This window comes from Haemaphysalis longicornis, unplaced genomic scaffold, assembly GCF_048455015.1.
Source record: "Haemaphysalis longicornis isolate Haplotype H1 unplaced genomic scaffold, Haemaphysalis longicornis Haplotype H1 scaffold_2, whole genome shotgun sequence".
Taxonomy (NCBI): Eukaryota; Metazoa; Arthropoda; class Arachnida; order Ixodida; family Ixodidae; genus Haemaphysalis; species Haemaphysalis longicornis.
This window is the reverse complement of record NW_027526295.1, coordinates 266,719,454-266,745,774: the sequence shown is the minus strand read 5'-3', so window position 1 is coordinate 266,745,774 and position 26,321 is coordinate 266,719,454. Positions and strand designations below refer to the sequence as shown.

Below are 26,321 nucleotides of genomic sequence, written 5' to 3'. Positions count from 1 at the left end.
AAGAAGAAGACGTGGAACGTGCGTAGTAAAACTCGTTGAAGGCTTCATCGTCATTGTCATCGCAACAATAATCATTAGTGGGTGCAGGACACGTGCGTGCACGTTCATCTCGCCACCCGGGTCTGTGCCACTAGCATTCTCAGAATAGTTCCACGCCGCATATTTCGTGACTGTCGCCCTTTACGCAAAAAGCGAACGCCTGTCGCATCTGATCAGCGCGTCCTCCTAGCATCAACCTCGCCGTTCTGTGGGCCACAAGTGACGCCGAACAGCATGGCCTTTCTACTTTTCAAGCGCCGCCGTTCCAGTATCGCTCGCCTCCTCGTCGCCTTCACGATCTCCGTAGTCATAGTGATGTTGCTACAAAGTCGCACCACACCAGACGAGGACATCCCCTTCATGGGATTGTTCGCACGAAAGCGCGGTGCCGTAGCTTCCGCCGATGACAAGTCAGCTGCAGGGGCAGCTAATGGCGTCGTGGTCATTGGCGCCGACGCACCGCCCTACACGGGTGATGAGAGCCCGCTTCTCGAGGACGTGGACGACCCGGACGAGGCCGACTTCTTCGCAAGGTTCATCCCTCACTGGGGCCAGAACGGTGCGGGAGTTTACCTGAAAGGCGCCGAGAATGACACGGCTTACAAGGAGTTCTCCAGGGCCGGGTTCAACGCGTACGTTTCCGATAGGATTCCGCTCAACAGAACGATTGGTGAGCGCCGACACCACAGGTAAGCCCGACTGGCTGTTTGGCTTAATTCACTTTTGAGTCGCCACCATGTACCGTTATTAGTCTAGCCCCAACCCATGTCTCCAGCGAGTGTCTGCGTCAAAATCAATGACAAATTCGAGGAATGGCCTCGGGAAAGGGGGGGGGGGAGCTTTTATCACCAGCTTCCCTGTTTATAACTGTGCCACTTGAATATACGGTTCAGCTGGTTGTTCACCGGTTTAGTCCATTGTTCAAACTTTACTCGCTTGTATCTTGTCCCGATCAGCCTGGCGTAGTGAAGAGGGAGAGATATTAGTTGATGGAATTGTTGAGAGGGAGAGAGGTTAGTAAGATTACATTCTCACCTACGAGACGCTTACATGACAGGCGTATACGCAGTTTCTTTAATGTAAAAACATGACCACCTCTTACCCCCTTGACTAATCATTTCAATTCCACCCTGGTTACACCAGTGCAAAAAGAAATAATTCGGTAAGTTTGCTAAGGATGTCTAATCGTCCACGCTGCAGCTTGGTTTTTCACTCTTTCAGTTTTTTTCACTAGAAAACTGCCAGTGCACCTAGCACAAGTCAACGTGGCTATTGCGCTGCTATGCGAGGTCATTTGCGGCGATGTTTGCCGCTGCCCCGGTGGTTTTAGCAAATACTCAATTGAGAACCCTGAGGACTGAAGAAGAGGAGGTTTCGATGTGAGCAGCGGTTGAACATGGGTCAGTCGGTCCTTATAGGAAAGGAGAAATCCTTTCATAAGCGGCATGCTTGTGCAGCTCACTCGCCGCTGCGGAACTCCGCCGAACACCGTATTCACAGACCCAGCTGAAAGTCTCTGCTTTGTGAGTGGCATTGATGTGTTTTAACAGCGATGCTATTTAACCTGGCGTTGGGCCGGCGAACGTGCGCATGAAAATCTCGCAGAACGATGGCGTCATCCCGCTAGCCGGCGCCGCTCCACTTTCGAGAACACACTGCCTAGCGTTCATGACGCGACCACTCGCGTGCTTTTCTCCTCACCAGTTCAAGTGCCTTCGCGCCTCAAGTGGAAAGTACAGAAAAGCTGGCGCTACAGACGCGGAGCTCGCGAAGTCAGTTAATTGACACCTGTTCTAGTGCGTGCTAACGCGGTATGCACTTTGGGAGAGATGTGAAAGCTTGCTGACAAAACGCTCCGGGCATGCCAGTCATGGTAAGTTCAGAAATCCACGGGAGGTTCAACAGACGGATCTTTGACGAAGGAAGAGGTGGGACGACAGAAAAAGAGCGCCACTCCCCCAACAAGAGGAAGCGTTGCGCGAAAGCCGCCGCGCCGCTACTCGATAACGGATGCGACGACTTCGAGCCAATCCCGAATATCGCACCCGTAAAGCGGCGGTGAAACGTGAGCGAGTTGAAGAAGATAGAGTTACGAGCTGGCGGTCACTAGGTATGCATATTTTATGGATAACGACGACGGGTTTGCATGGGCTTTCATCATTAATGTACATGTGAGTCGCCCGTGCTTGTTACGTTCTTTTCTGCATTTACTGGGCACTTCATCTTAAGGGAGGGAGTATGCAGTATCGATATTTTCGGAATTGACTATTCGATGATTTACCACGAGGGAGCTGTGACCAGGTAATAAATGGCGACGACATCTTAAACAAAGCCCTTTGGACTTCTCCCTGCTACGAGGGTACGTCTCTCTGCCGTGCCCTTGTGGGGCGTCGCGGACGCGCTGCTACAGGCTCATAGGGAGAAAATTACCCCAGCTTCACTAGCTTAACGTCCCGGAAGCTGATGTTTACAGCGATGTTACCTGGCGTTCCCTAACCGCAAGGCTAAGCTTCATAGACTCCTCAAAGCCAGCGGACCTATTACCGTTCGCGCCAAACCATTTTTGCCATCTTCCGTTGCTCTCGCTATCTCTTGGAACCTCTTGTTGCTTTTCAACGTGGAACACTGCCACGAAGGGTGCTGCAAGCGCTTTTTCTTTTTGAATCGAGTATTTTTGTATTTGCTATCGCGAAAATCAAGCAGCCAACCACGCTTACTTAAAAGAACAATGCAAATGTCAATAACGTATTGATTTCACGCCTCAAATATGCTGAATGTTTTCTTTTTGCTGAACAATGTTTACAAGCATAAACACTGTCACCAGATTTAGTAGCTTAGAAAAGCTCTGCCTATATAAGCGTGTCGTTGAAGCATTCTTTTAACTTTCTGCATGTGTGCTTGGCGCTCGCGCTCCTGCTCGCTAGGACATGCCCTCTCCTAATCACTGCAACCGCGTTACCACGTTTCGTCCAATGAAAGCCTCAACGAAGAGAAGCTTGGCTGTTGAAAAGACGGCGTCGGAGTCGGATTCCGAGAAGGGCTCGCACGCGTATGCGAAGCGTCCCATACCACGAGCTTCGCTTTCATTAGTAAGAACACACGCAAAGGACCGCTCTGCTGGGCACCGCCATGGGGAAGCGCAAGAGGGCAGCTGCGGATGCCAGAGCGGTGTTGAGCTGGCAATATGCAAGCACGCTGACCCCACTTAGTGGCACTACACGCACGCCTCGTCGCAGCACGAAGCTCTAAGTGCACTCAGATGCCTTCAATCTGCCCTGAATGCTTTCGCATTCACAAGTCACACGTAATGCGTAGGCGTTTTCATAGTTTCAGAGAGCGAAAACAAAACTCGAAGAGCCGGGTATGGTGGGAAACATGACCAAAAAACAAAATGCATATGGGCTTCACTGCGATTTCGGGGGATTCATTCGGGCGAAAAGAGCGCGCAGTTCTTCGCTGCACACATCCCTTTTGGAGCGGGTTTGCCTTCGGGAAAAAAATCGCTCACCGTAGTGACCTGAATTCCTGCTGTTGGAAGCTAAACACTACTGTCGCCGGCTCGGCTTGTTTTCCATCTTGCTTTGCTACCTCTTCAACATTCCCCTGTCTCGTTTCCATCCTTGTGCAGTTGCCTCAATGTGTCGTACGATGTCGAGAAGCTTCCCACGGCGTCCGTGGTGATCATATACTGTGACGAAATATTCTCGGTGATCCTGAGAACCATGTACAGCGTGATCAACCGCACCCCGCGTCGCCTCCTGAGGGAAATTATTCTCGTCGATGACCACAGCCAGATAGGTGAGTTCACGGAAAGAACCTACAGATGGCGCTGCACTCCGCGACAGTACTGCTAACCGTAACAAAGAAAGAGACAGTACTGCTAATTGTAACAACGAAAGAGAGTAGGTAGACTTAAGCTATTCGCTGAAAGTTTGCATGGAATCTAGATTATATTTGAGCAAAAATAGCGCAAGATGTAGGATTCCGATAAATGAGGCGCTGAAACAGAGATTAGATCTTCAGGTTTGAATGTGGTGCTTTGTTAGAGGAGGAGGTGTACATCATGTGTGGCTTACATTCCAGGCTCAAGTACCTATTCCAACTGTGGTCGCCGTGCATTTGTACGATTCGGGAGACAGCAGAAAAGTGTCCTAAGTGGGATGTCATTTTTTGAAAGGATAAAACACTGTATGGCCCCGACGACAAGTTGAAATTCCGGCGTCGGTTTACGCGGATGGTATCTGATGATGATGATTGGGTGGTAGCGGTGGTTTGCCTTTAGTGGTGGAAGGCTAACAAGGACAAAAAGCGCCAAACAGCACCAAATATGGCCAATGCTCGAAGAGCGCAAATGCGTTCGAAAAGCCCGGATTAACGTCAAATTTCTCACAAGTGTTTCTGTACCGAAACCAAAATTTACTTTAATTTATCGATTGATTGATTCAAGCCTTTATTGGAGGAAACGGCAAAAGTCTGTACGTTTAGGTCTGGATGAAAATCAAATCCGACCTCTGGAGTGAGGCGACCATACCTTGTCGCCTCGTCTTCTCCAAGGTGCTGGCGGACTAAAGGTGTGCCTGGACAGCGCCTCATTGTGCACGACACAGGGCGCAGTTAATGGGGAGAGGGTGTACGTGACGGCATCTGAGGAGGACAGGTGTACCCCAGCCACGAAGAACGCTCATTCTGGGGAAGTGGCGGCGTGAATTGTCGTCACACTCTTAGGCAAAAAGGACTAAAATAGGGACTAAAATACAGCCTTTAGTCTTCAGGGGCCACCGTTCATCTTCAAGGGGAGTATGTGCGGCAGAGTATGTGCCGTGTGCACAAATGCGGACTAACTGTTCGTCCCCGCGGATCGCTGAGGAGTAACGGGAAGACGAAACGCATGCAGTTAGTCTCTTTGCTGCATCGTTAATCCCCTAATGGCGTCGTCGTTGTCCTTTCGCGCATATGTCTGTGAACAGTTTTAGATTTGCGAAACACAAGTCATTGCAGTCAGTGGGTCCTTTAGATGATGCCACGGGATAAAATATCGATGTTAACTATAAAAAAATCGCCTAGGGTAATAGAGCGCCGGGTAATGGCAAGAAGCGGCGAGCGCGATGGCCAGACGCTTCTCGGCGAGGTTATGTTGATACGCTGTGTTGCATACGATTCGTGCGAGGTAATAACGTCCAATGAAAGCTTTCAAGCGCCTTAACAGTAACGCAAAAATTAGTGACAATAGCAAAAGTGGATTCCTGAGCGTAATGAATATGTATATGTTTAACAGACGAGAAAAAACGCATGTTGCTGATGACAACTGCAAAACAAAAACCGTGCTCGCTACACGTAAGCGTCTCGAAGTTATCTTTTACACTCGGTACATAATTGCCTTGGGCACCAAAGTTATGACAATGCTGCAACTGCTGTAAAACCCGCTTGCATTTCCCAGTCGCAATCGTCTAGCGACGCGAATTTGAAGAATTCAGGCTAAGCAACACCGAATTCGCTTTCGCCGATGCGGGAAAATATGACATGTTTCCTTATTCTGACACTCACACAGACGACACCTTTCACATACGTTACCTAGAGCACTTAACATATGCATCGGACACTAAGAATACACCTAGTTTGCGCTAATTTGTGCGGAAACAAATGAGTCGTCCGATCGCCCAACTGCCTACCTCAACTAGGCGACGACGAGTAGTTTGTTATTTACAAGAAAAAACTACGGTTGTGAAGCTGTACTTAAAATCAAACTGAGCAATAGTCCCGAAAGTTAGCAAAGCGCTCAACGCAAAGCCCAATTATCCCGGTCAAGTTCGCTTGCACGGATAGAAATTCGGACACGAGATGTAATGGATCTGTCGACTTATGCACAACTACACGCTGTACACATGAATATGATCTACCGCTGCCTTCACAAACGCTCTGTGACTTCGCGGGCAATACTCCCCGATTGGCTTACAGTTACTTGGCAAAGCATTCTGACCCTCTCCTCGCATGATAGCCGATCGCCTCCTTTTTATGTTTAAGTGAAGCCATGTTCTGATGTGCTCGGAAACCACTGTAATCACTGCATACGGCTCTGTATATATTTGTAAATAAAGTTATTGTTACCAAAAAAAAAAAAAAACCCGGCGGCGTGGTCCAGCGGTAGCGCGTCGGGTTTCTTGTGTGTATTTCCTGGCGTCGGTGGTTCGATCCCTGCTGGTGCCAACGTTTTTTCTTTTTTCTGCGACTCTACGCAGTTCGTCCTTGGGAAGTATCGGAACGGACCATCCGGGTGGGGGACTAACCATTCGTCCCCTCGCAGTTAGTCCCCAAAGGGACTAATGATTGTGGCAGAGGCCGTCAGTCCTCGAAAGGACGAACTTTTAGTCCTTTTTGCCTAAGAGTGCATTGTGCCTCTCGAAGTAATAAGCGCAGGCGAAGTGTCATGCTGGAAAGGCCATTTACTTTGGATTTACCACCAGTTACTGAAGCGGTTGACCACGCAAATACACCACCAGGGCCAAAGCTCAGGAACCGAAGAGTGCAGCAAGATGATAGAAAAGACGAAGAAAGGAAAGGGAAGAAAGAGACGTAGACAGGGTGTAGTGCTCAGTAAGGAAGGCCGTGAAAGGCATCGCAGGCGGAAGAAATAATGCTTTGCAATCAAAGCACCAAAGCTCCAGGGTGAATTTTTTTCATTGGTTTTAGAAAACGGCTTTAGGTTGCCATGAGCAAGTAGAGAGCCAGAGAACTGCGTGGAGGAAGGAACAGATTGCAACCTTTTTGTCTTCATGATATTTTTTATTCTGATGGATTCATTTTTTTTTCTGTGTTCCCTGCTATCTCCTCGAGAAAACGTGACAGATACGTTAATGTACTAATTAAACTAACCTTTTTTTATTCCTCGCTGTGCGCTGCTACGATACTTTATTGCTATATTTCTTAGCGTAGAATGGAGACAAATATTGGCTAGTAAAAGCACCCGGACCATGGTCAAGACGTAAATATTGTGGGGCTTTTGCCCGCCCTCCTTCGCAAATGTATAAATGCAATGTTAAAGTAGATGAAATTGAAGTTAATTTCATGTTTATTTACCAAATACGCGGCAGTCTCTACGTGGAAATTGCCTAAAATGATTTAAACACGTTTCATACAAGAGCGTCACTAAGAGCTATAATAACCCGCCGCGGTGGCTCAGTGGCTAAGGCGTTGCGCTGCTGAGCACGAGGTCGCGGGTTCGATTCCCGGCCGCGGCGGCCGCTTTTCTGATGGAGGCGAAAAGCAAAAACGCCCGTGTGTACGAGATTTCGGCGCACGTTAAAGATCCCCAGGTGGTCAAAATTAATCCGGAGCCCTCCACTACGGCGCGCCTCATCGTCTGCGCTGCGTCGGCGCGTTAAACCCTGCAATCAATCAAATCAATCAAGAGCTATAATAATTTGTTAGAGCAGCGTTCAGCTTAAAAGCGTCCGTTCAACCGAACTTTCTGTAACACTTCGAACATGTATCTAAAATGCTTCTTCTAGTGCCACTGTAGTACAAACGTCGTCGTCTGAATGATATCGAAACAGATGAGATGGCCGGCGGTCGCATGGAGCGCTTCGTGCGGAGGCACTTCCGGGCGGGCTTTGTGAAGCTCATCGTGCTTCCGGTTCGCGGTGGCTTGATCCGGGCCCGGCTCACGGGAGCCAAAGCGGCGTCTGGGGACGTCATCGTGTTCCTCGACGCCCACTGCGAGGCCACCAACGGATGGTGAGACTGCAGGCGCGCCAAGTCTTCGCTTTGGTTCGCTGTACGAGCAGCACACACACCGAAAGCTGCGATAGCCTAATTTCGATGCGTCGTCTAACCACAATGCAATTAACTGAGAAATACGGCAGACAGAAAATGGACATGGGTTCCCAGGGTTCCCGCTCACATCTGCTTTTCTCAGTAAGCATAGCAGGCTGAAATTGGCCTCACCTGCTTCTCCCTGTGGACGCAGCATCAGCCGCAAGACACAATTTTTGTCTATCAAAGACCCGGCTGCCATCTCAGAAACTGGCCACCCTCGAACAGCGCCGCTACCGGTGGTATCCAGAACGAAACGGGTGATGTGGTTACCGGGGTGGTGAATTATTTTATTAGAGTCCATATCCACTCTAAGGTAACTTTGTGGGGTCCCACTAAACGAACGGGGATATCGGCGCACGTTAAAGAACCCCAGGTGGTCAAAATTAATCCGGGGCCCTCCACTACGGCGCGCCTCATCGCCTGCGTTGCGTCGGCGCGTTGAACTCTACAATCGATCAATCAACTAAACGAACGGGGGAAATAAAATTTTAATCTGCAACACTTGGCCCATTTTCTCACACTTTGGCCCTCCTAGGACCAGGAATCTTGTGTTTCGCCGTAAATACCACAGGTGCCGCCACCATTCCAAGGTGTTTTTGTTTTCTTGATGAACGCGGCTTTTCCATAGGCGGAAAGCATTCGAATAGCCGGAGAAATGGCGTCGCCTCGATAGGTGTTAGAAAAAAATATACAACGATTGGCGATCTTCATGTAAAGTTCAAGCGCCGGGTAGAGAGTGGTCGGATCAGAAAAAATCTCAGGCCTTCTTTACTGACGTAAAACCTGGGAAGGGGCGAAGCATGCAGTGCACAAGAGTTTTCTTGGCGCCTTCGTGTTTTTTCCCACGGATGTGAAACCATAACGGGAAACCTGGAGAAGGCGAAGCATGGAGCTCCGAGTGTATGAGTGGTGCCTTGACTTTTTTGCCCACGGAGATGATACCATTGGGTGGTACAGGTATACAGCTTTCGTGACTTTGAAGCAGGAAATGTTCTGGCGCGAGGCGTTCGAAAACGAGTGTCCCAGTGTGTTCCTTTAGTGCGCGTTTTTCCCAAGGAGATGAAACATTGTGGCGCAAGGTGGTGGAAAACGACCGCCCCGGTGTTTTAGTACCGTGATTACATGAGCCGATCGACGACACCGGCAGGAGACACCGACAGACCGAGCAACTAAGGGGCTTTGCCCTTAAACACTTAAAGGCGCTGACCTACTTGTGACTGCATCGTGTTGCTGCGGTCCCAAACTCTATTTCTTAAATTGGGACAGGCTGTAGGCACAGAGGTTGCAGTCTGAAAGGGCACTCGAGGGAATTTCTAATGATTATTGTGGCTGCTTTTGTTTAACGCACACACTTCGATGCTTGACTATTTTGGAGAGGTCTAGATAATTCGTTTATTTGCAGGTGGAGACAGAGGAGAAAATACCATGCGCTATTCTTGGCACTGCCCTTTAAGACGTGACGGTGGTTAGAAAGGGGAATGCACCCTATCCCGGCATTGCAAATTACAATTTCCATCTGTTTCACGATCAGTATAGAGCTTTTTTGGTTGTAAGCCCCTCAAATTTACACATTGGAGTGGAGACGATGCAACAATAAATGACACTACCGAACACCCTCTTTAAAAAAGAAACTCAGAATATTAGCTTCGCTCTCTGGACTTGATTCAGTAAAGATATTTAAACAATGTTTGCGACTAGCTGCCGTGTCCTTTTGATGCATCACATTGCTCTATTATTCTTCTGTAAGCTTGTAGGCCGATGATGATTAGCATTCCCATAGTGACTGCGGCGACCAGAATGATTGTATGAAACAAATAAAAACTGACACCAACCAAGAAAGTTCATAAAAGCAAAGAGGTTCATAAAAATTGATAATGATAATTGATAAATTGATAATGATAATGATAATTGATAAAAACGAACACGTTAATAAAAAGATTATAAACTTCATAACTCAAAGATTCTGAACGAAGCCGGAACATCGTTTTGTAAACTTTCTTGGTCGCTGTCAGTTTCTTATTGTTGTCATTTGTTTTCTCTACCAGGCCGACTTCCGCCAAACTCTTGATTCCGTTTCAGAACGATTGTACTGTTGTTGTTGTTTTCGGTTTAGATAGTGCATATACACCCACAAAGCATCGCCACCTGGACGTTCCTTTTTTTTCGTACAAGCGAAAAAACCGAAATCAGTACTTTCGGCAGCCTTTCAAAGTTAAGGAAAACGTGCTCTCGCGTGGTTTCGTTGCGCACTGTCTCACTGCATTTTTCTGCCCAGGCTGGAACCAATTGTCGACATAATTGGGCGGAACCGGTCGACGGTGGTGTGTCCCATCATCGACGCGATCGACGACAAGTCGCTGCTGTACCGGGGTTCCGGCGCAGACGTCTTCCATATCGGCGGCTTCAACTGGGAAGGCGACTTCATTTGGATCGACGTGCCTAAGGAGTGGCGAAAAGCCCGCAAGAGCCTCACCGAACCCATCCGGTCGCCGACAATGGCTGGCGGACTGTTCGCCGTCGACCGGAAGTACTTCTTTGAGATCGGTGCCTACGACGACGCCATGGAGGGCTGGGGCGGCGAGAACCTGGAGATATCATTCCGAGTAAGCGGTGCGGTTATTGAGATAGGGAAGGAGGAGTTGCCCCAGATGTATTTAAAAATAAATGACAGCCGCTTCGAGATCAAGTGACTTTTATAGTGGAAGTCTCTGCCTGTTGGTTCATCGTGTTCATCGGAAAAAAACAGTGAAGAACAACGCTACACACGAGCAGAGGCAAGACAAGGAGAATCACTTTTAAAAGCACACAATTTGCTTTAGGGGAAGAAGGTCATGTGGGAGAGGGAACAGGACACACATCGTGTACGTCCACGTACTCTGAATTTTTTTGTCGCAACAGGGAGGAGATCGTATAGTCGCATAGAAGTCCCAAACCATGGACCGCAATCATGTCTGTGAAAAGGAATGAAAATCTTTTTTTTTTGAGCTTCTCGCTCATCGGCCCTCTTTTCCTCTACTTGATATCCCTACATAGCTTTTCTTTAGCGTGGGAGATGGAATGATATGTGCGGTATACCGGTCTGTAACGGCAGCGAGTCGCATACATCCTGCACTTCCTAAACAAATGTTTGCTTTCATGAACACGCAGACGACGCCCTCATTTTTGGCATTCAAGTTAAAGAAAACACTACAGGATACCTAAGCCTTTTCTTATGATGAAAGAATTTTCGAGAATGACTTCACGCTAAATAATGCCGCCAAGTACCTTTGCTGAGTTTTGTGGTTGTCTTTAGCGATGCTTAGTGTATTACGTCCAGAAAAACGCAGCTTGTGTTGCCTCTTTTCCCTATTTTCTGCGTTACCATGACGAACAGACTCGACCAATCACACTTGTCTGGCCTATTTTGAGGCTTAACGTGACGAAACCCTGAGGTGGAGCCTAACGGCACCCCATGAAATGTCAAATTTATTTTAAGTCGTAGATTTCAGTCGTCTCTTTTAATTTTGTGACGTTGAGTTTAGGGTTCCTGAGTGTATGTATGGACGAAGCTCACAATTTCCTTTGCATCTTTGCTCTTTTTTCCATCTGTTACTAAGGGTAAGAGCTGAGCCCAACCGCCATTTTTAGGTTGGATGTTAGATCCCTTAAGGTTGAGCCGAAGTGCATTGGGGTACCAAGTAACGTTAGACTTACTGTAAGTCAGGCGGCAGGTATCGGTAAACGACAATTAAGCCTCAAAGCGTTGGGTTAGGACTAACGTGACCCCGTCATTTACCCGGCTGTCCCTCACGACTGCGGCGCCAGCAGGTTTGGCTGGTTATACTTCGTCTTTTCACCATGAACATTTTTTAAGACTATAGACTTTCTTGCGCTACTGAAACGCAGAAATATTAGTCTGTCTGTCTGACTGACTGTCGGTGACTCGTGCCTGGCCAAAGTAAAATACTCGCAGCCAAATCTGAACGTTTCCGTCCGGCGTCACTCTTCATGCTTGTCAGCAACGTTGAAGAAGAACAAGACAATACGCAAATATAAGGCAGGAAATCAATACATAAGTGGTATTTGCAGTGTTCCTTTAATAAAAAAAATCATGGATGCTTGGTTTTTGCGATAGCAAATGAAATGCTATATCAACGGCAGAAGACCGTCGCCTGCTGTTGCCAGCGCCACCTCCTCGCGCCATTAGAAATCCAACGGCAATAGCAACGAAAGGTTCCATAAGATGGGATCCACGTTTAGTTTGGAGCGCTCACGCATTAGGGCGTCGTGCTTCTATAAAGGTTGTAGTTGTGTGTCTCAATTCATACGCGCCTCCGCCGTACCGTAGCGTTGTCATCGAGGCACCCGACTTGGAGAAGTAGAACGCGGGAAATTTAATTTTACTTGAGAAAGCCTCTAGCCTGTTACCTTGGTAGGAACGAGAGGGGAAAAGAACCGCATGAGAGGTGAGCAGGAAAAAAAGGGAGGTCTTTATTTGGCAGAGGCGCCCGTCGACTATCGTCTTTCGGCGACATTTGCTACGGAAGGAGCAGACACGCAGCCATTTCTTTTCTTCAGTCACCTGATGACTCACAGCCAATAAAGAGGTCAGGACAACGCATATGAGCGTTGGAAGCCAATGGGTATACCGGGATGACAACTTCCTAACTTCATTTTCTGGTAACAAATGAGCGAAGTAATTCTTTAGCGATGCTCACTCAGTAAAAAAATTGAGAATGATGGGGCATCAGCTAGAAAATACCGTACAACATTACAGCTGCCGCTTCGCCTAGCTTGAAATATCTTGTTGAAATTCCAGCAAGTAACTTTACCACAAGGACATAGGAGCAGTATTTCTTTCCTCTTGATTGTTTCTTGAAAAAAAAAACAGACGGTACGAAACGGCCCTGTTCGCCTTCATCCACACCAGTGAGTTGAGCGAGTCATTTTTCTTCGTCTACAGATATGGATGTGCGGTGGCAGCATGGTGCAGCCACCCTGCTCGCACGTAGGTCACATCTTCCGCGGCTTCCACCCAATCAAGTTCCCGAGCAACAAGAACACGTTCGGCATCAACACTGCACGGCTCGCCGAGGTCTGGATGGACAAATACAAAGAATTCGTCTACGCCAACCATCCAGACATGAAGGTGCGTTGCAACCATCGTTCTAGGGCGGTATTCCCACGGGGGCGGAATGCAGTGTGCTGGCTGCGAGGAAAACCGCTGGAGATGGGGGCCATGTTGGATCATTATTCATTGAATATATGTCACCCAGGTTTTTGAGGAGGCATATGGTATGTCTGATTATATTCACATATTAAAAGGCTCCGAAATGATGGATTGTCCATAACTATTTTCGGCCAACTTCGTTTTACAAGCTTAAAACTACATTTGGGCTCTCCGGGTTTTACGTTGGTTAGTCTAGCAAAACTGGAGTCTGCAACGTCAGCAATGACGTAGGAATGTTTTAATCCTATGCAGAAGGTTATGGATTCGATGCCCGGTTGGTAAGTTTGTATTCCTGGTGCAAGTTAGCTGCTGAAACACCCGTGGGCTTATGGCCTTCCGTGGCGGGCTAAAAATCTCCAGTTGGTCTGAATGAATCCTCAGCCCTATTACGGTGGGCCTCTTAGAGCAGGTCCAACCTCGGAATCTTAGGTGCAGACGGATTGTTTTTCGTCATGATTTAAGGGACGTTACACGCCCTCGGGCACATCTGTTTTTCACTTTCAAGTTTGTTTTACTTGGCGAGATATATAAAGCCTCTAAAAAGGCCATTCGTAGACCTCGTAGAATTATTTCTGAAACCGCATATTTAGCGCGGACAACGCTGCTTCAAATACTTTGTAGGATACTGCAAAATTATTGCGCAAATCGTCATCGTAATTTGAAGTTTACAGTTTCTGTATATCCAGAACCCGGCAGAGCTGCTGCAAAACACTATTTCAACACGAAAAGAAAGCTCTCACTTTCATTAGTAACTCCATCAAAATAACTTGCAAAAAACAAATTGCAGCTTGCGAGTAACTAGCCTTCACAAACCATGATATGGTGAAAAATTGTTTTTGTGACGGTTGAAAGATCTACTTCTACAACTTCTTGCCTGAAATAAAAAGTAGTTTTATTCTATCCTAAATGGTCTGATGTTTAATCCTTCAGCATTATTGCATTAGAAAATTCTTGCCCGCATGAGCCTTTAATGGTGAGAAACAATTAGGGCAAAAACGTTTGTTACATAACCAGTTTGTATTAGAGGGTGCAAAAGCAAACAATGTAGAGTACACCTCAAGTTCAGTCGTCACTAAGCATCAGTTAACAAAAAATGGTAATAAATTAGGGGCTATTATTGAAGCCGTGGATGCACTAGATGTTAAGTCGCAAAGAAATCGTTAATATATATTTATTCCCGCAAAAAAAGATTATCTTTCCTCTCTACGTTATAAAACGCCAAAAAGCTAACATTTATATATGGGTGGACCAAGAGCTTGCCATTGCGCATAAGATGTTTGTGTTTGTTTTTATAGAGCGTCGTTTTTGTTTTCTCGTAGTTGCGCTGAAATCTCCCTTGTTGCACGCTTCACGCAGAACATACCATACGGCGACGTCTCGGAGCGGAAGGCACTGCGTAAAAGGCTGAACTGCAAGTCGTTCAAGTGGTTCCTGGATAATGTGTACCCGAAGAAGTTCATTCCAAATGAAGAGGTCTTCGCTTACGGAAACGTGAGTGTATTTTCGTCTTGATGCCGAGAAGGCATTAGGCTGAAAATATTCCGTGAACACATTTACCTGTCCTCAGGTAGAGTTTTTTTTATTGAGATTATGTAGAACGTTTTTAAGAGTTTATCATGAGCTTGATGCAAAATTGGGTTGGATTTGTCGATCCTTCATTTAAAATTCCGTCTCACTATGTCGTCTGTACAATTTAAAAGTCTATACAAAGGTGTGAACGGCGACCGTTCGCACCCGGACCCCGACGATTCAGGGAGTGAGAGCACGTTTCTTTTATTTTACTGCGCTGGGACGCTGCTATGGGTGATCGTAGGGTTGGTAGGTGATTTGTGGAGGAAGGTAAACTGAGAAGAGATAACTATGCGTCCAGTTGCAGTGTCAACGCACTTGAGTTATCTCTTCGGGCGCTGGTAGCCATCGTCTCCTTCGCATCGCCGTAAAGCCGTGCAGAAGTGCACGCCACAAGCCATCCCTCCCTGTGTCCCAAGCACTTGCATTTCTAGACCTGACCTAGAACATTGCATTACTAGACCTGACCTAGGATTGCCCCGCTCAGCGCAACTCGGAACCATGCTCTCACCAACGTCCTTCCGACGAGCACCAGACGATCATTCCTGCAGATGCCCATTTTCGTTGGCTTGAGGAAAAAAAAGGCACCGCTGCCTGGAAAAAAGAAGCGGCAATCGATCGTCTGCTGTAGAATGCTGGGTGTACATAGCCTTAGCGCAGAGCAGCAGTAGAAAGCTCTGGATGGTAGCAGCCCTAAGGAACGCTTGGCCGCTTCCTGTGGCCGCGAATGGCAGACGCCTAATGCGCGACTTATGTCCGCCTCTGAGAGACCATCGCTGAACAAGGGTTTCTCCGAAGCCGAGGTGCCGTGGTCGAGGGCTGCGCGGCCGCCACTGGGCGTCGTTCGCCACATCTTTGTCGGTTTTAGAACACGGATGTTAAAGCGTCCGCTCCTGATGTTTCGTGTCGTCCCTCGCAATCGGGCTCGTTTTAATCGAGAGAACGGAAAGGACCCTGAACATACAGCGAGGGAGGAGAGTTTGGCGAAATGTGAAGGGGAGGGCGGTATGCCAACGGTGACTGCGAGTCGGGTTCTCCGGCGGCAACGCGCTAGGAGTTAACGCCCCATTAGCCCGCATCGTCATACGTTCCCTGATGACGTCAGAACCTCCTGAGACGCAGCCCCTATCATCCGTCGCTGAGAAGACTGCAGTTCGCGCTGCGCTCAAATTTCCTATTAGGGAGTATAGTAATCGTCAGTGAATTTTGTGGCGTAAGCTACACTAGCCGATGTTGAGCCGTTTCGCACGGACCGTGGAGGGCCGTGCTACGCAAGCGCAAAGAACATTCGATTCGATTGGATTGAATTGGATGAAATTGTATTGGATTGGACTGGATTGGAAATCCAATCCAATTGGAGTACGGGTGTGTAGAGAATTGGGCCTGCACATTGGCCGGTCTGTGCATTCCAGAGGAGTGACGTCATAGCAGCGGCAGACGCACTGGCGCCGGTGCGTGCCCAGCTGTGTGCTTCTGTTGCGCAGTAGCCAAGTCTGACGCTGCGCCGGAGCCGCTTGATAGCCGTTTCGCGTGACTCCTGGCGAGTCCTGCGTAGCATGCGCGAGGAGCAGTCACTGGACTGAACTACCACCGGACTGGACCGGACTGGTTTGCACTGGACTGGACTGGACTGGACTGAACTGGATTGGATTGGATTGGATTGGATTGGATTGCTGAACCTTAGCTCACGTTACGTATATCCTGGCATACCTGTGCTAAGCCACTGCTCATTTTTTTTCCTCTGCACGGAAGTTGGCCTCAAGAAAGAACACTGCACGGTTTGCTGCCCACAAAATGGAAATACACTATAAATACCATTAGAACTAGCTAGAGTATTTCAGTCTTACCACCTTTACAGAATGCCTAGAGAAGGTGATGGAGTATGTGATTCAAGAAAGACTCGTGCAGTACATAACCAAAACAGGTCAATTTTCTCATAGCATGTTCGGCTTTAGGCCGGTCTCTTTACCAAAAATGTGCACTTAGGGTTCAAACATGCAATAATCGCATCTTATTCTTAGTCGCACCTTAGTCTTAGCCGCTTTACTAATCCCGCCTTAGTAATCTGGCAGACCACATGATAGAATTGAAGAAAAAATAGCAATGAAATCTGACTGTTTTATTCATTACTGCGCTGATTGAGTTCGAGCTTTACGAAGGAGTGAATCGGAAGCATAAGTTCTCTCCACTGTTACCAGGCGTAGCGTTTTGCTGTCCTTACCGTATCATACAACCTACTCTCACGGCCGTCTTTTTCTGCGATCACGACATAAACATGTAACATAGCACCAGACGACAGCGTGGTGGCGTTGATGGTCGGGAAGCTTATAACACAACAAAGTTTGCATTGAAGCAGCTCAACTATGCTACTAAAAGCGATTGAAATAAATAGATAACTCACAGAAAGATTGTGCGGTGTTCTTTGTATCTTTACCCCCGCATTTCGCTCACTTTTGGATTAACGTTACTTGGTCGCCTTGTGGTGTTGACGTCATTTTTAACCTGAAGAAATGTGTTCCCTTTGTCAGCCTCAACTGCCGTCCGGATTTTTACAATACATCTCAAGTGTTTTTTACCTCTTATGCGCAATACCGTATAGGTTGATTTTAATCTTTATAAGCTAAGTGTCATATTACACTGTATGTCGTCATAGCTATACGTGCATCACGCGCTAATTGCTAACGTTTTGCTTACGCAAAAAGCATGGGGAATTCACCGTGAATTTATGTAGTCGAGAAGAGCATAGACTTTCTTACTATGTACACTAGAGGGGAATCTGGTGCTATACTTGGGACCAAGTTAAGATCGGCAATAGCTCATCCACGGTATCACTAAGCGATGGACCCGGATGTAAACGGGAGTACGCGTTTTAAAATGAGGTTGCGTGAATGCGTAATATCGCCTGCCTCTTCTCATGTAGTTTGTTTGTGCTTGCTGCAGTAGTTCATAAGCATATTACGTCCACAAGACCTAGCAGAATGGCTCCTGTCATCCTCAAAATATTCCCAGTAACGCATTGCTTGCGCCCCGCGGAGTAACTTCCGGCTGCGGTGATGAATCACAGCGGCAACTTTATGCTTCGGCCTAAAAGTAAGGCATCGTTTCTGAGGGCGATAGGTAAGAGGATACAAACCAAATACCGGAGGATTGGCTAGAAAATAGGATGAATTTAATATATAAAGGCAGAGGCAACGTAGCCAGTATTGATCCATACAGACCTCTCGCAGTAACGTCAGTGATGTATAAATTCGTAATGCAGGTGATTAAATCAGAAATTAGAGCATGGATGTACAAAAATGAAATCCTTGGGGAGCTTCAGAATGGATTTAGAGAAGACAGGTGATTGGGTGATCATTTGTTAGGGATAACACAGTGCATTCAAATTGCGAAAGCGCAGAATAGACCATTAGGGATCTCGTTCTTGTATATTAAAGGGGCATATGATAACGTATAGGGAAACTTGCTGTGGAGGGGGCTGAAACTGCACGGCTTAGAGATCGGGATTTAGTACAGTTCCTTATAGCAATCTAGAAAGATTATAGATTACGCCTGACATGGGGAGGGCATAAATGCGCACAGCAGGTCAACACCCATCGAAGACTGAAACAGGAACGCCATTTGAGGCCAATACTGTTTATGCTTTACATGGCAGGGTTAGAAAAGAAACTACAAGTCAATTAGGGTTCAACCTAACGCATATGTCGCAAGACGAAATGGTACAGCAGCGTATTCCGTGAATGTTATACGCAGGCGACATTGTTGTTTTAGCTGACAACCAGAACGATTGCAACAGCTCATAAATATTATTGGACAGGAAGGCACAGGCCTCGGGTTACAGTGTAGCACAGAAAAATCGCGAACAATGATTTTCATTTGCGAATGCAGTACTCTGCTTAAAATCACTCTATAGCAGGCCTTGAAGTGAACCAGAGAACGGCAGGCCGTTTGGCCTGAGGAGCGCATGGAAAAACAACGAACAAAGCAGTGCATGGAGATATGGGCTGGGCGTTGTCTGAAGTTCCAGAAGCGCAAAGTAAATTGTTTTCAGAGGAGGTTGAGAGCAATTGATAAGCGTATGTGGACAGCTGAAGTTTTTAGGAACCTATACATGAAAAGCGTGGACACACAGTGGCTAAGGAGGACTAGAAGGCTAACGATCAAATGCGGATACAACAGTGGAGACGCTAAGACAGCCAAGGTAATAAAAAAAGGCAAGGAAGATAGAAACGAATAAATGGAGAGAAAAAATGCAAGCTAAATCGTCGCTAGAGATGGGCAGGGCTGAGAAATTGCACATAATAAAGGAAAATTTCTACGAGCTTTTTGGGGAACTATACACAAAATGACAGGGTATGCGTGGCCTGCGGGAAAGAAACCAACTGTGGGGCACATAGTGTTAGAATGCGACGGTATGCATCCAAATCTACATGGGGGAAATATTCGGCTTCGAGAAGCCCTAGGAGTTAAGGGTAGCACAGAGGGAGGTAACTTCAAGGCTGTCGAGGAAACTAAGAGAAGATTAGAGTGCTGGTACACGAAAAGCAGAGAGGGGAATGTTGCCTAGGATAGCTACCCCCTATAATAGAAAAAATAAGTATTCTGTGCCTAATCAGTTTTTGTTCCCGCCCAAACAGCAGCGCTAGAAATAAACAAAGAGTACAAAACATAAGTATATTAGTTTTTTTCGGTAAGATGACACCTCATTCCCCCGCTACCATGAGGATACCACCAGCGATCATCATCATCGTCATCATCATCATCGTTGCTGTTATTAAGCTGTACCCGGGTATAGCGTCGATACGGCTCATACCAAGGCCGTCTGTGTCGCCGTGGGCTGCCATTAATAATGTGCGCTCCGTTGCTTTCGTCATCGGCTTGCATTGAAACGTTTTAGTGGCCGTATAGTTGAACACAGGGTCACAAGAACGCAAAGAATGGTGTGTTATTATATAAGTGGAAAATAAAAGAGGCTGTGGAAAGCTAAGGAAGAAAGAAGTAAAGCGTATTTTTGCCAGAACTGTTGAGCCTACTATTCTGCAGGCTAAGCTGGTAGTTAACAACAATGTTAAAATTTGGGGGAAACTCATTAGAGACTCTTATTTAATTAAATTTACCGTTATTTCAAATGATACGTTGTTTTATTAGCTTGGAAAGGTTTGAGTCTGCCTATAAAAACGTGGCTTTCGTGGTGCACCGGTGCACCGACCGTCAGCTACAGTTTAACAGAACTTGTGGCTGAGCGAGTTGATTCATACTTGAAGAAAAAAGAAAATGTGGCGTTAAACAGTGGGCGACGAAGACAAGATAGGACGGATACAGGCGTTCGTGACTGTCGTATTTCGTATTCGCCACGGTACGCTTGGTTTCTTTTTCTTAATCAGGTGCAACTTTCGCGGCGGCATATTACCCGCTCAGTCAAACGGTCGTTCGACTCCAGCATGACCAACGTTAGTTTCGACCACAGACTGCTTGCTCTTTCACCGAGCACGGAGTTGCCACGGCGCACGGCTACCACAGAACAGAAAGGATTTGGGCTACTTCGTAGCTTGTAGACGTGTAATGCATAGTGAAAAAAGCAAATCCAAAAAATTGCTCAAGAATCTAATTGTCATGCCAAGCCAGAAGCAGGGGTCTTCCCAGAACCCCTCACGACGACATAGATTCCGAGGTGCAGTTTCCTCTCTAGTATACATACTAAGAAACTCTATGCCGTGTCTGCTACAAGCGCCCCGACAATCTTGCTTTTGCTGCTCCTTTCTTGCATGCTTTTATCAAGGTAATGCGCTTTGTCTTCAGACAGGTGATAAGCGAAGTAGTTGCTTTCGATCAGCTTATTTGAGGGCGCTGCTTTAAGAGACGGGCGGGAGAGCCGTCACGTGGTATTTTTTGACGTTTCGCGGGGGTTCTTTATCAGTCAGAATAAATGATGACGCAATTAGTTCGTCACTGAAAATACCTCTCGTTGGTTCTTACAAGTGCCTCGTTGACCATGTAATGTATAGGAAAGAACTTCTTGAGTTAGACAATTAAGTGGAAAGAATTTGTTAAGTCTCATTAACCACCCGCCGCAGTGGCGCAGTGGCTAAGGCGTTGTGCTGCTGAGCATGGGGACGCGGGTTCGATTCTCGGCAGCGGAGGCCGGTTAACTGATGGAGGCGAAAAAAAAAAAAAAAACTTCCGTGTACACGAGATTTCAGCGCACGTTAAAGAAGCCCAGGTGGACGAAATTAATCTGGAGCCCTCCACTACGGCTGAAAACTGGAGCAATCCAGCTGCTGCCGGAAGATCGACATATCGACAATCCGCAAATGGCGGCTCAGTGGGAGCAAGCCTTTTCACGTGCGAACCTGGCCGAAAAGGTTACCGAGGGCCTCGCCCCCACGTTGAATCGAAGAAGCGTGCTGCTGATTTCGTCACGCAACAGTGCAGCTGAAGCCTCACGGCGGTCAGTGTTGGTCTGATACAGCTCAAGACAAGCTATGTCTCTCGGCAGATGGGCATCCCGCGAACGATGTTCATAGCGCCACAGGTGGTCGTCTAGTCACAGTTTTTGAAAAATACACGTGCCTTCCCTTGCTTCCGCTGGCTTCGCGTGAGTATTGGAGCGGTTCTTTTTCTTTTTTTGACGCGACAAGAAGTTACCCCTCGCGTTTCTTTCGCGGTTTTATTTTTTCTTTCTGGGTACAAAGAAAAGTCACCCCTCGCGAGTAAATACGGTATATGAGAAACTTCAGGGCGGATCGTACGGCTGTTATTCATATAAATGACCCGAAATCCAAAATAATACACCTCTCGTTCATAACCACTCTGAAAAGAGCGGTGCTATCACGTCCTTATTTAACATAGCACTGCTAAACCTGCCAGGCAAAGTAGAAGCAATCCCGCGCATATACGCCGAAGACTGTGGAAAGCGGCAGAGAATGAGGCACAGATAGAGGAAACCCTGCAGCAATAAGAAAATGTTGCTGCCATAGCCGGGTAAATAGGATTCGAGTTTTCACTTGGAAAAAGAAAAGCATTCTAACACTCATAGCAAAAAAATACGGGAATAATCCCGCACAGCACAGAATCGATGCACATGTTAGTGGAAGAGAAGTACACCAGCAAACCTTAAAAAAATTACCCCAACTTCCCGCGAGGGGAACCCTGTGGAGATGCGACGCATCTTGGGGGTTCACTTGGTGTTTCCGTTGGGTTGATTCTCTAATTGCGTGACACGTGTGAGGAACGCGTATGATGTATTCTTTATTTAACACGCGGCGTAACGTTGACGATGACGGCCTTGTGGTCGCTGAAGTGTACGGGTAGTGGATGGTGAAGTAACGGGACCACCGTGCAATTTGCAGCGAAGATCAAGTCTATGCACGTGCCCCGTATCGTTGTTGGGGCACTAGTCGTCATGCACTCCAGCGAGTACTTGACCGCTTGACCGCCGTGGGACGCACGAACCAATCGTGCCTGTGCACGTCCACGTTGAAGACTCCGGCAAAGAGGAACGGTGTGGTCGAGTTGACGCTGTAGTGAGACTCCTCCAACGCGTTGTGCACGTACTCTTCGATTTGAGCGCGTGAGAGGTTGGGTGCGAGGTACACGGTCGTGACCGTAACGCTGCCACTGCCGATGGAGACCGCGCAGTGCTCACCCGTGCTAGACTGGCCCACTGCCACCGAGTGATGTTGTGGGGGGAAGGTGGGCTTGGTCAGCAGAATTGTTAGGCTCCATTCAACGCATCGATGGAAATCGGAACGCCGGTGCTGGAACGACCGCGGCTATGACGCAACGTGGCGCGGCTATGACGTAACACAATCCACTTTAATCCAATCCAATCCAAATTCAATCCAATCCAATCCAATCTAAGCAAAGCCAAGCTAAGCCAACCCAATCGAATCCAATCCAATGCCCCTCGCGAGAGAGTGTTCGCTATCGGAGAGGAGAGGGGGTGAGCGGCGGAGAGCGCAGCTCGGGCGGCGAGGAGAATGGCGCAGGGGTGTGGACGGACAAACAACGCCGTATGGAGGGACAAGGGGAGTGAATAAGATGCAGTCGCATCTAATACTGTATACACATACAATGCCACAGTCCGACACCCAATAAGTATAGGTCAGCGAACTTCCCTGACGAACCCTACAAACGACCTCAATTGTGGAATAGCAGCCCGAAGCAAAGGGTTAAAAAAAGGGGGAACGAATCAGGTTAATATAGGTCTTCGTAATCAGTCGCCTTACCTATTACCTCCTCTAGAGAATCCCTACGCAATGAAAACTATTGAAAATCATTTACCTCTCACTTAAAATCTACAAAACTGCGCCGAAAGTCCCCCAGGTCACTTCCACTGCCAGGCTAGGGCAGCTAAAAGTCTATAATGTGGGGATGGTGTCGTTTCTCGTACTCCTCGTTTCTCGTAATAATAACGAAGCGCTGTCTAATCACCCCAATGCTTGCAGGTGAAGAATCCAGAAACGGGTATGTGCATCGACTCCATGAACCACAACCTTGAAAAGAGGGAGCCACTCGGAATTTACCCGTGCCACCCTGAAAACGCCATTGGATCGAACCAGGCGAGTGTAAACAATAAAACGCCGGAATTATGCTTTTTGGCTTGGTATTTAGAAACCTGCGGATTTCGACTTGGTGTACGCACGATGGCTTGTTGCAAGCGAGTTCTATCTTTTGCATGTTTAACATTCATGAGCGAACTTATCGCATTTTGGTGCCGCCTGGTCGGTCAGTTCGCAACTGGTATGCCCGGACCATGCGTCGACACAGATATGACAATGAAAGAATATCTAGTCATACCAAGAGGAAAGAAATAAAAGGATTGATTAAAAACTGTTCGAACCTTAGACCTCGTGGGCATTGTTGATGGGTGAAGGCAGCGGCCACGTTTTTCATCTTAAGGTTTATCATGCGAAGTTAAAGTGATTCCGAAATGAGTCGCGCAATTATATGCCACTCCACGCACCCCTGTATGCCGAGATGTGAAGACACGGACATGTTTGGATTGGGTTTACCACATTGTTTATTTAAATACCGCCCATGCGGCTTCGCAAAACCATCATCAATCAGCGAGCTACAGGGTGGCTCTACGTGGATGCATGCACTCGGCATCGGGAATGCATCCACGGCGTTTTCCGCAGTGTTGGAAGCACGGGTTGGCGAGAGGATTCCCGGCGCGGTTCGCGACACCGCTCTTAAGAAGTACGCGAAGTTCCGTCACCCCTTGTCCCCTCATACTTGACACATGCTCACTACCCTCATGCAGCGCTGCGTAACACGCTGCGGAAGAACCAAACCTTCCCTTGCCTCTCGATCTCTCACGCTTGAAAGATGTGCACTCCACACCGACGCTGTGAGAGTATATGTTTGTCACCAACACGCATCAGTTAGAAGACAAAGACCCAGACATTCCCTATCCCCTTGCTCCTACCTCCTATCCAACTCGGTGTTTCCTTCCTGTCTCTCATGCGCCGTGGTTCCTCGAAAGGCCCTTCTAGTCATTTAGAGGATTACTGCAAAACACCTTTAAATGGTAAGAAATAACACGGTCGAAATGTAAACGAAAAAGAAAAAAGAAACGGGCGAGATTTTACAATTAACACGGACGATAAAAAAGTTAGGAATCCCTCGTCGGGCGCCCGGTGGGGTAAGAATCACGACCGATCGCGTTTCATCGTCATGCTGTACTCTGAACGCGACGCAGCCCCTAATGTTACATTTCCGGACCTCTCACATGGCTATAACCCCCCTTCGTCCCCTATTTCGCTTACAGCTGTCGACCCTCGGGGATGCCATCGAGCCTCCTTCTAGACGGATGTAAATGCATCTATAGACCTAATGTGTCGAGGCATTGCACTGAACCAAAGTGATTCACTTTAATGATTGAGAGGCCGTGGCACAGTCGAAAAAAGCACAAGAAACGGAACACTGCGGCTTGTAATTTGCAATCTACTGTACCTCTGAATTAATTAGCTTCAGGCAAAACTATAACGAGGTCTTTTTTTACGCAGTTGATTGCATACACTTGGGGAAGCGAGATCCGCAAGGAGGACTTGTGCGCGGAGCCGGGCCCCGAAACAACAGTGAACGGCAAAGTCCAGGCGAAAGTGGTGATGTGGTCTTGCGGCGAAGCTCTGGTGTCCCTCCAGCATCACCGCTGGGATCACACGCGCGGCGGACCAATCCGGCATCGGATGTCGGGGCTGTGCCTTGAATCGAACACCACGCACCAGCAAGCCGTGCTCGCCGTGCCCTGCACTGGTGCAGCCAACCAGATGTGGACGTTCCTGCACTACCCCGAAGCGCGGCCACCGGACACCACCTCGCCGACCCAGGACTAGGCCTAGAATATTCTGCTTTCTACTCAAATCACGAACGGCATGCTTAATGATTGTAGCCGTGCATTTTAATCATCACTCATCCCCGTAGGCAAAAACAAAGTTCTCTGTGATGTACCTACTCTGAATAACTTTGTATATAGTAACGTTGGCTTGCCTTTTCTGGATGAGTGATATGTTTAGGAATTGTCCGAAGCTGTGGAGGTTCTTCGGCTGATTGTATCATGGTGGGCGTTCCAACTCCATCTGTGTGCTTCATTTATTGCGTCTTGTGTGCTAAGTCAGAACGCAGCGTGGACGTTGGAGGGCAGAAATTTGCTGATGACCTCAGCGCATGCTACTTGATGACAATAATGGGCTAGGGAAATTTTGCTTTTTTCTATGTGGAGATAAAGGAGAACAAGCAAACACCAGCTGCTCAAAGCAAAAACAAATCGAGTATTTGTGCACATTACTTAGCGCGGTAATCAAATTATTGGGCCTTTGGCGTTATTTGTTGTTATAACACAACTACTTTGCCAGAGCGAAACGCTAAGGTGTGGCCTCATAAATTCCAGGCCTTTGGTCTGCCTTGAGTTCTAAAGCGCTATACATATTGACTTGAGAAAAAGGGATTGATAGGGAGAGAGGGAGCTCGACAGTGAAGTAAAGTCAGCCCCAGTAACGGCAGGACTTGCTTCTTGAGATGTGGGTGCATGTAGTAAAACGGAAAAGAAAAGAACAGGTAAAAAATTAAAGTAACTGACAAAGAACACAAAAAATGGGCGGAACCGACGCACAGGTAAAAATAGCCGTAATGCGAAGCTTTCATGGATATATACTGGGGTTGAAATGAACTTATCTGCGGCATTTTTTTTTAGTGTTTTTGCGCTTGGCGTTTAGTTGCTGATTTTTCATAATGATAAGTAGTGGCGACTGCGTTTGAATAAATACGAGATGTAACCAGAAACGTTCAACGTCTGAACCTGCCTGGCGAAGGCGCCTCGAGCTCCAAGCACCGGCAACATGATACACGCATGAACTCGGGCGTCATCCACCGCTCGCTGTACTGCCAGTAGCTTCCTCGGCTGGCCCCTCGGGAGTGGTACGTGGAGGGCAAAGTTATCTGGCGAGACGCTTTCCCATCCCCGCGGGTGCGACACGGGAAGCCAGCGTTATATGGTGCAATACAAAGCCCACCGGCGGACGCGACAAGAAAGCAGCAGTTCCAGCATCAATCAGCAGTAGCAGCGGCTCCCCGTAAAAGCGGGAGCAGAGCCTAAGAAAGCGTACCCTTAACAATCGGCGTACGGGTTGAATCAATATAAACATGGATGTTTGGATTCTAATGTCGCCTTTTCTTTGGACGTAGAAACAAT

At 47.6% G+C, this 26,321-nt stretch overlaps 1 protein-coding gene across 1 annotated transcript; it reads left to right on the top strand.

Moving 5' to 3' along the window:
* The first annotated feature begins 231 nt into the window (after positions 1-231).
* LOC144168622 (polypeptide N-acetylgalactosaminyltransferase 1-like) lies at positions 232-25,832 on the top strand. The gene is made up of 8 exons (XM_077697569.1): positions 232-728; positions 3,668-3,837; positions 7,590-7,770; positions 10,127-10,454; positions 12,794-12,979; positions 14,417-14,551; positions 23,074-23,226; positions 24,637-25,832. The coding sequence occupies exons 1-8, from the start codon at positions 274-276 to the stop codon at positions 24,964-24,966; spliced, it is 1,938 nt and encodes a 645-aa protein (XP_077553695.1). The 5' UTR covers positions 232-273; the 3' UTR covers positions 24,967-25,832.
* Positions 25,833-26,321: the final 489 nt, after the last annotated feature.

What these genes read in the sequence shown, in the direction of transcription:
- LOC144168622 (XM_077697569.1), top strand. Translation starts at nt 274, where the DNA reads ATGGCCTTTCTACTTTTCAAGCGCCGCCGTTCCAGTATCGCTCGCCTC. An exon ending in CGATGACCACAGCCAGATAG is followed by an intron (nt 3,838 to 7,589) that starts GTGAGTTCACGG and finishes ATATCGAAACAG; the next exon opens with ATGAGATGGCCGGCGGTCGC. An exon ending in CGCCGGAATTATGCTTTTTG is followed by an intron (nt 23,227 to 24,636) that starts GCTTGGTATTTA and finishes TTTTTTACGCAG; the next exon opens with TTGATTGCATACACTTGGGG.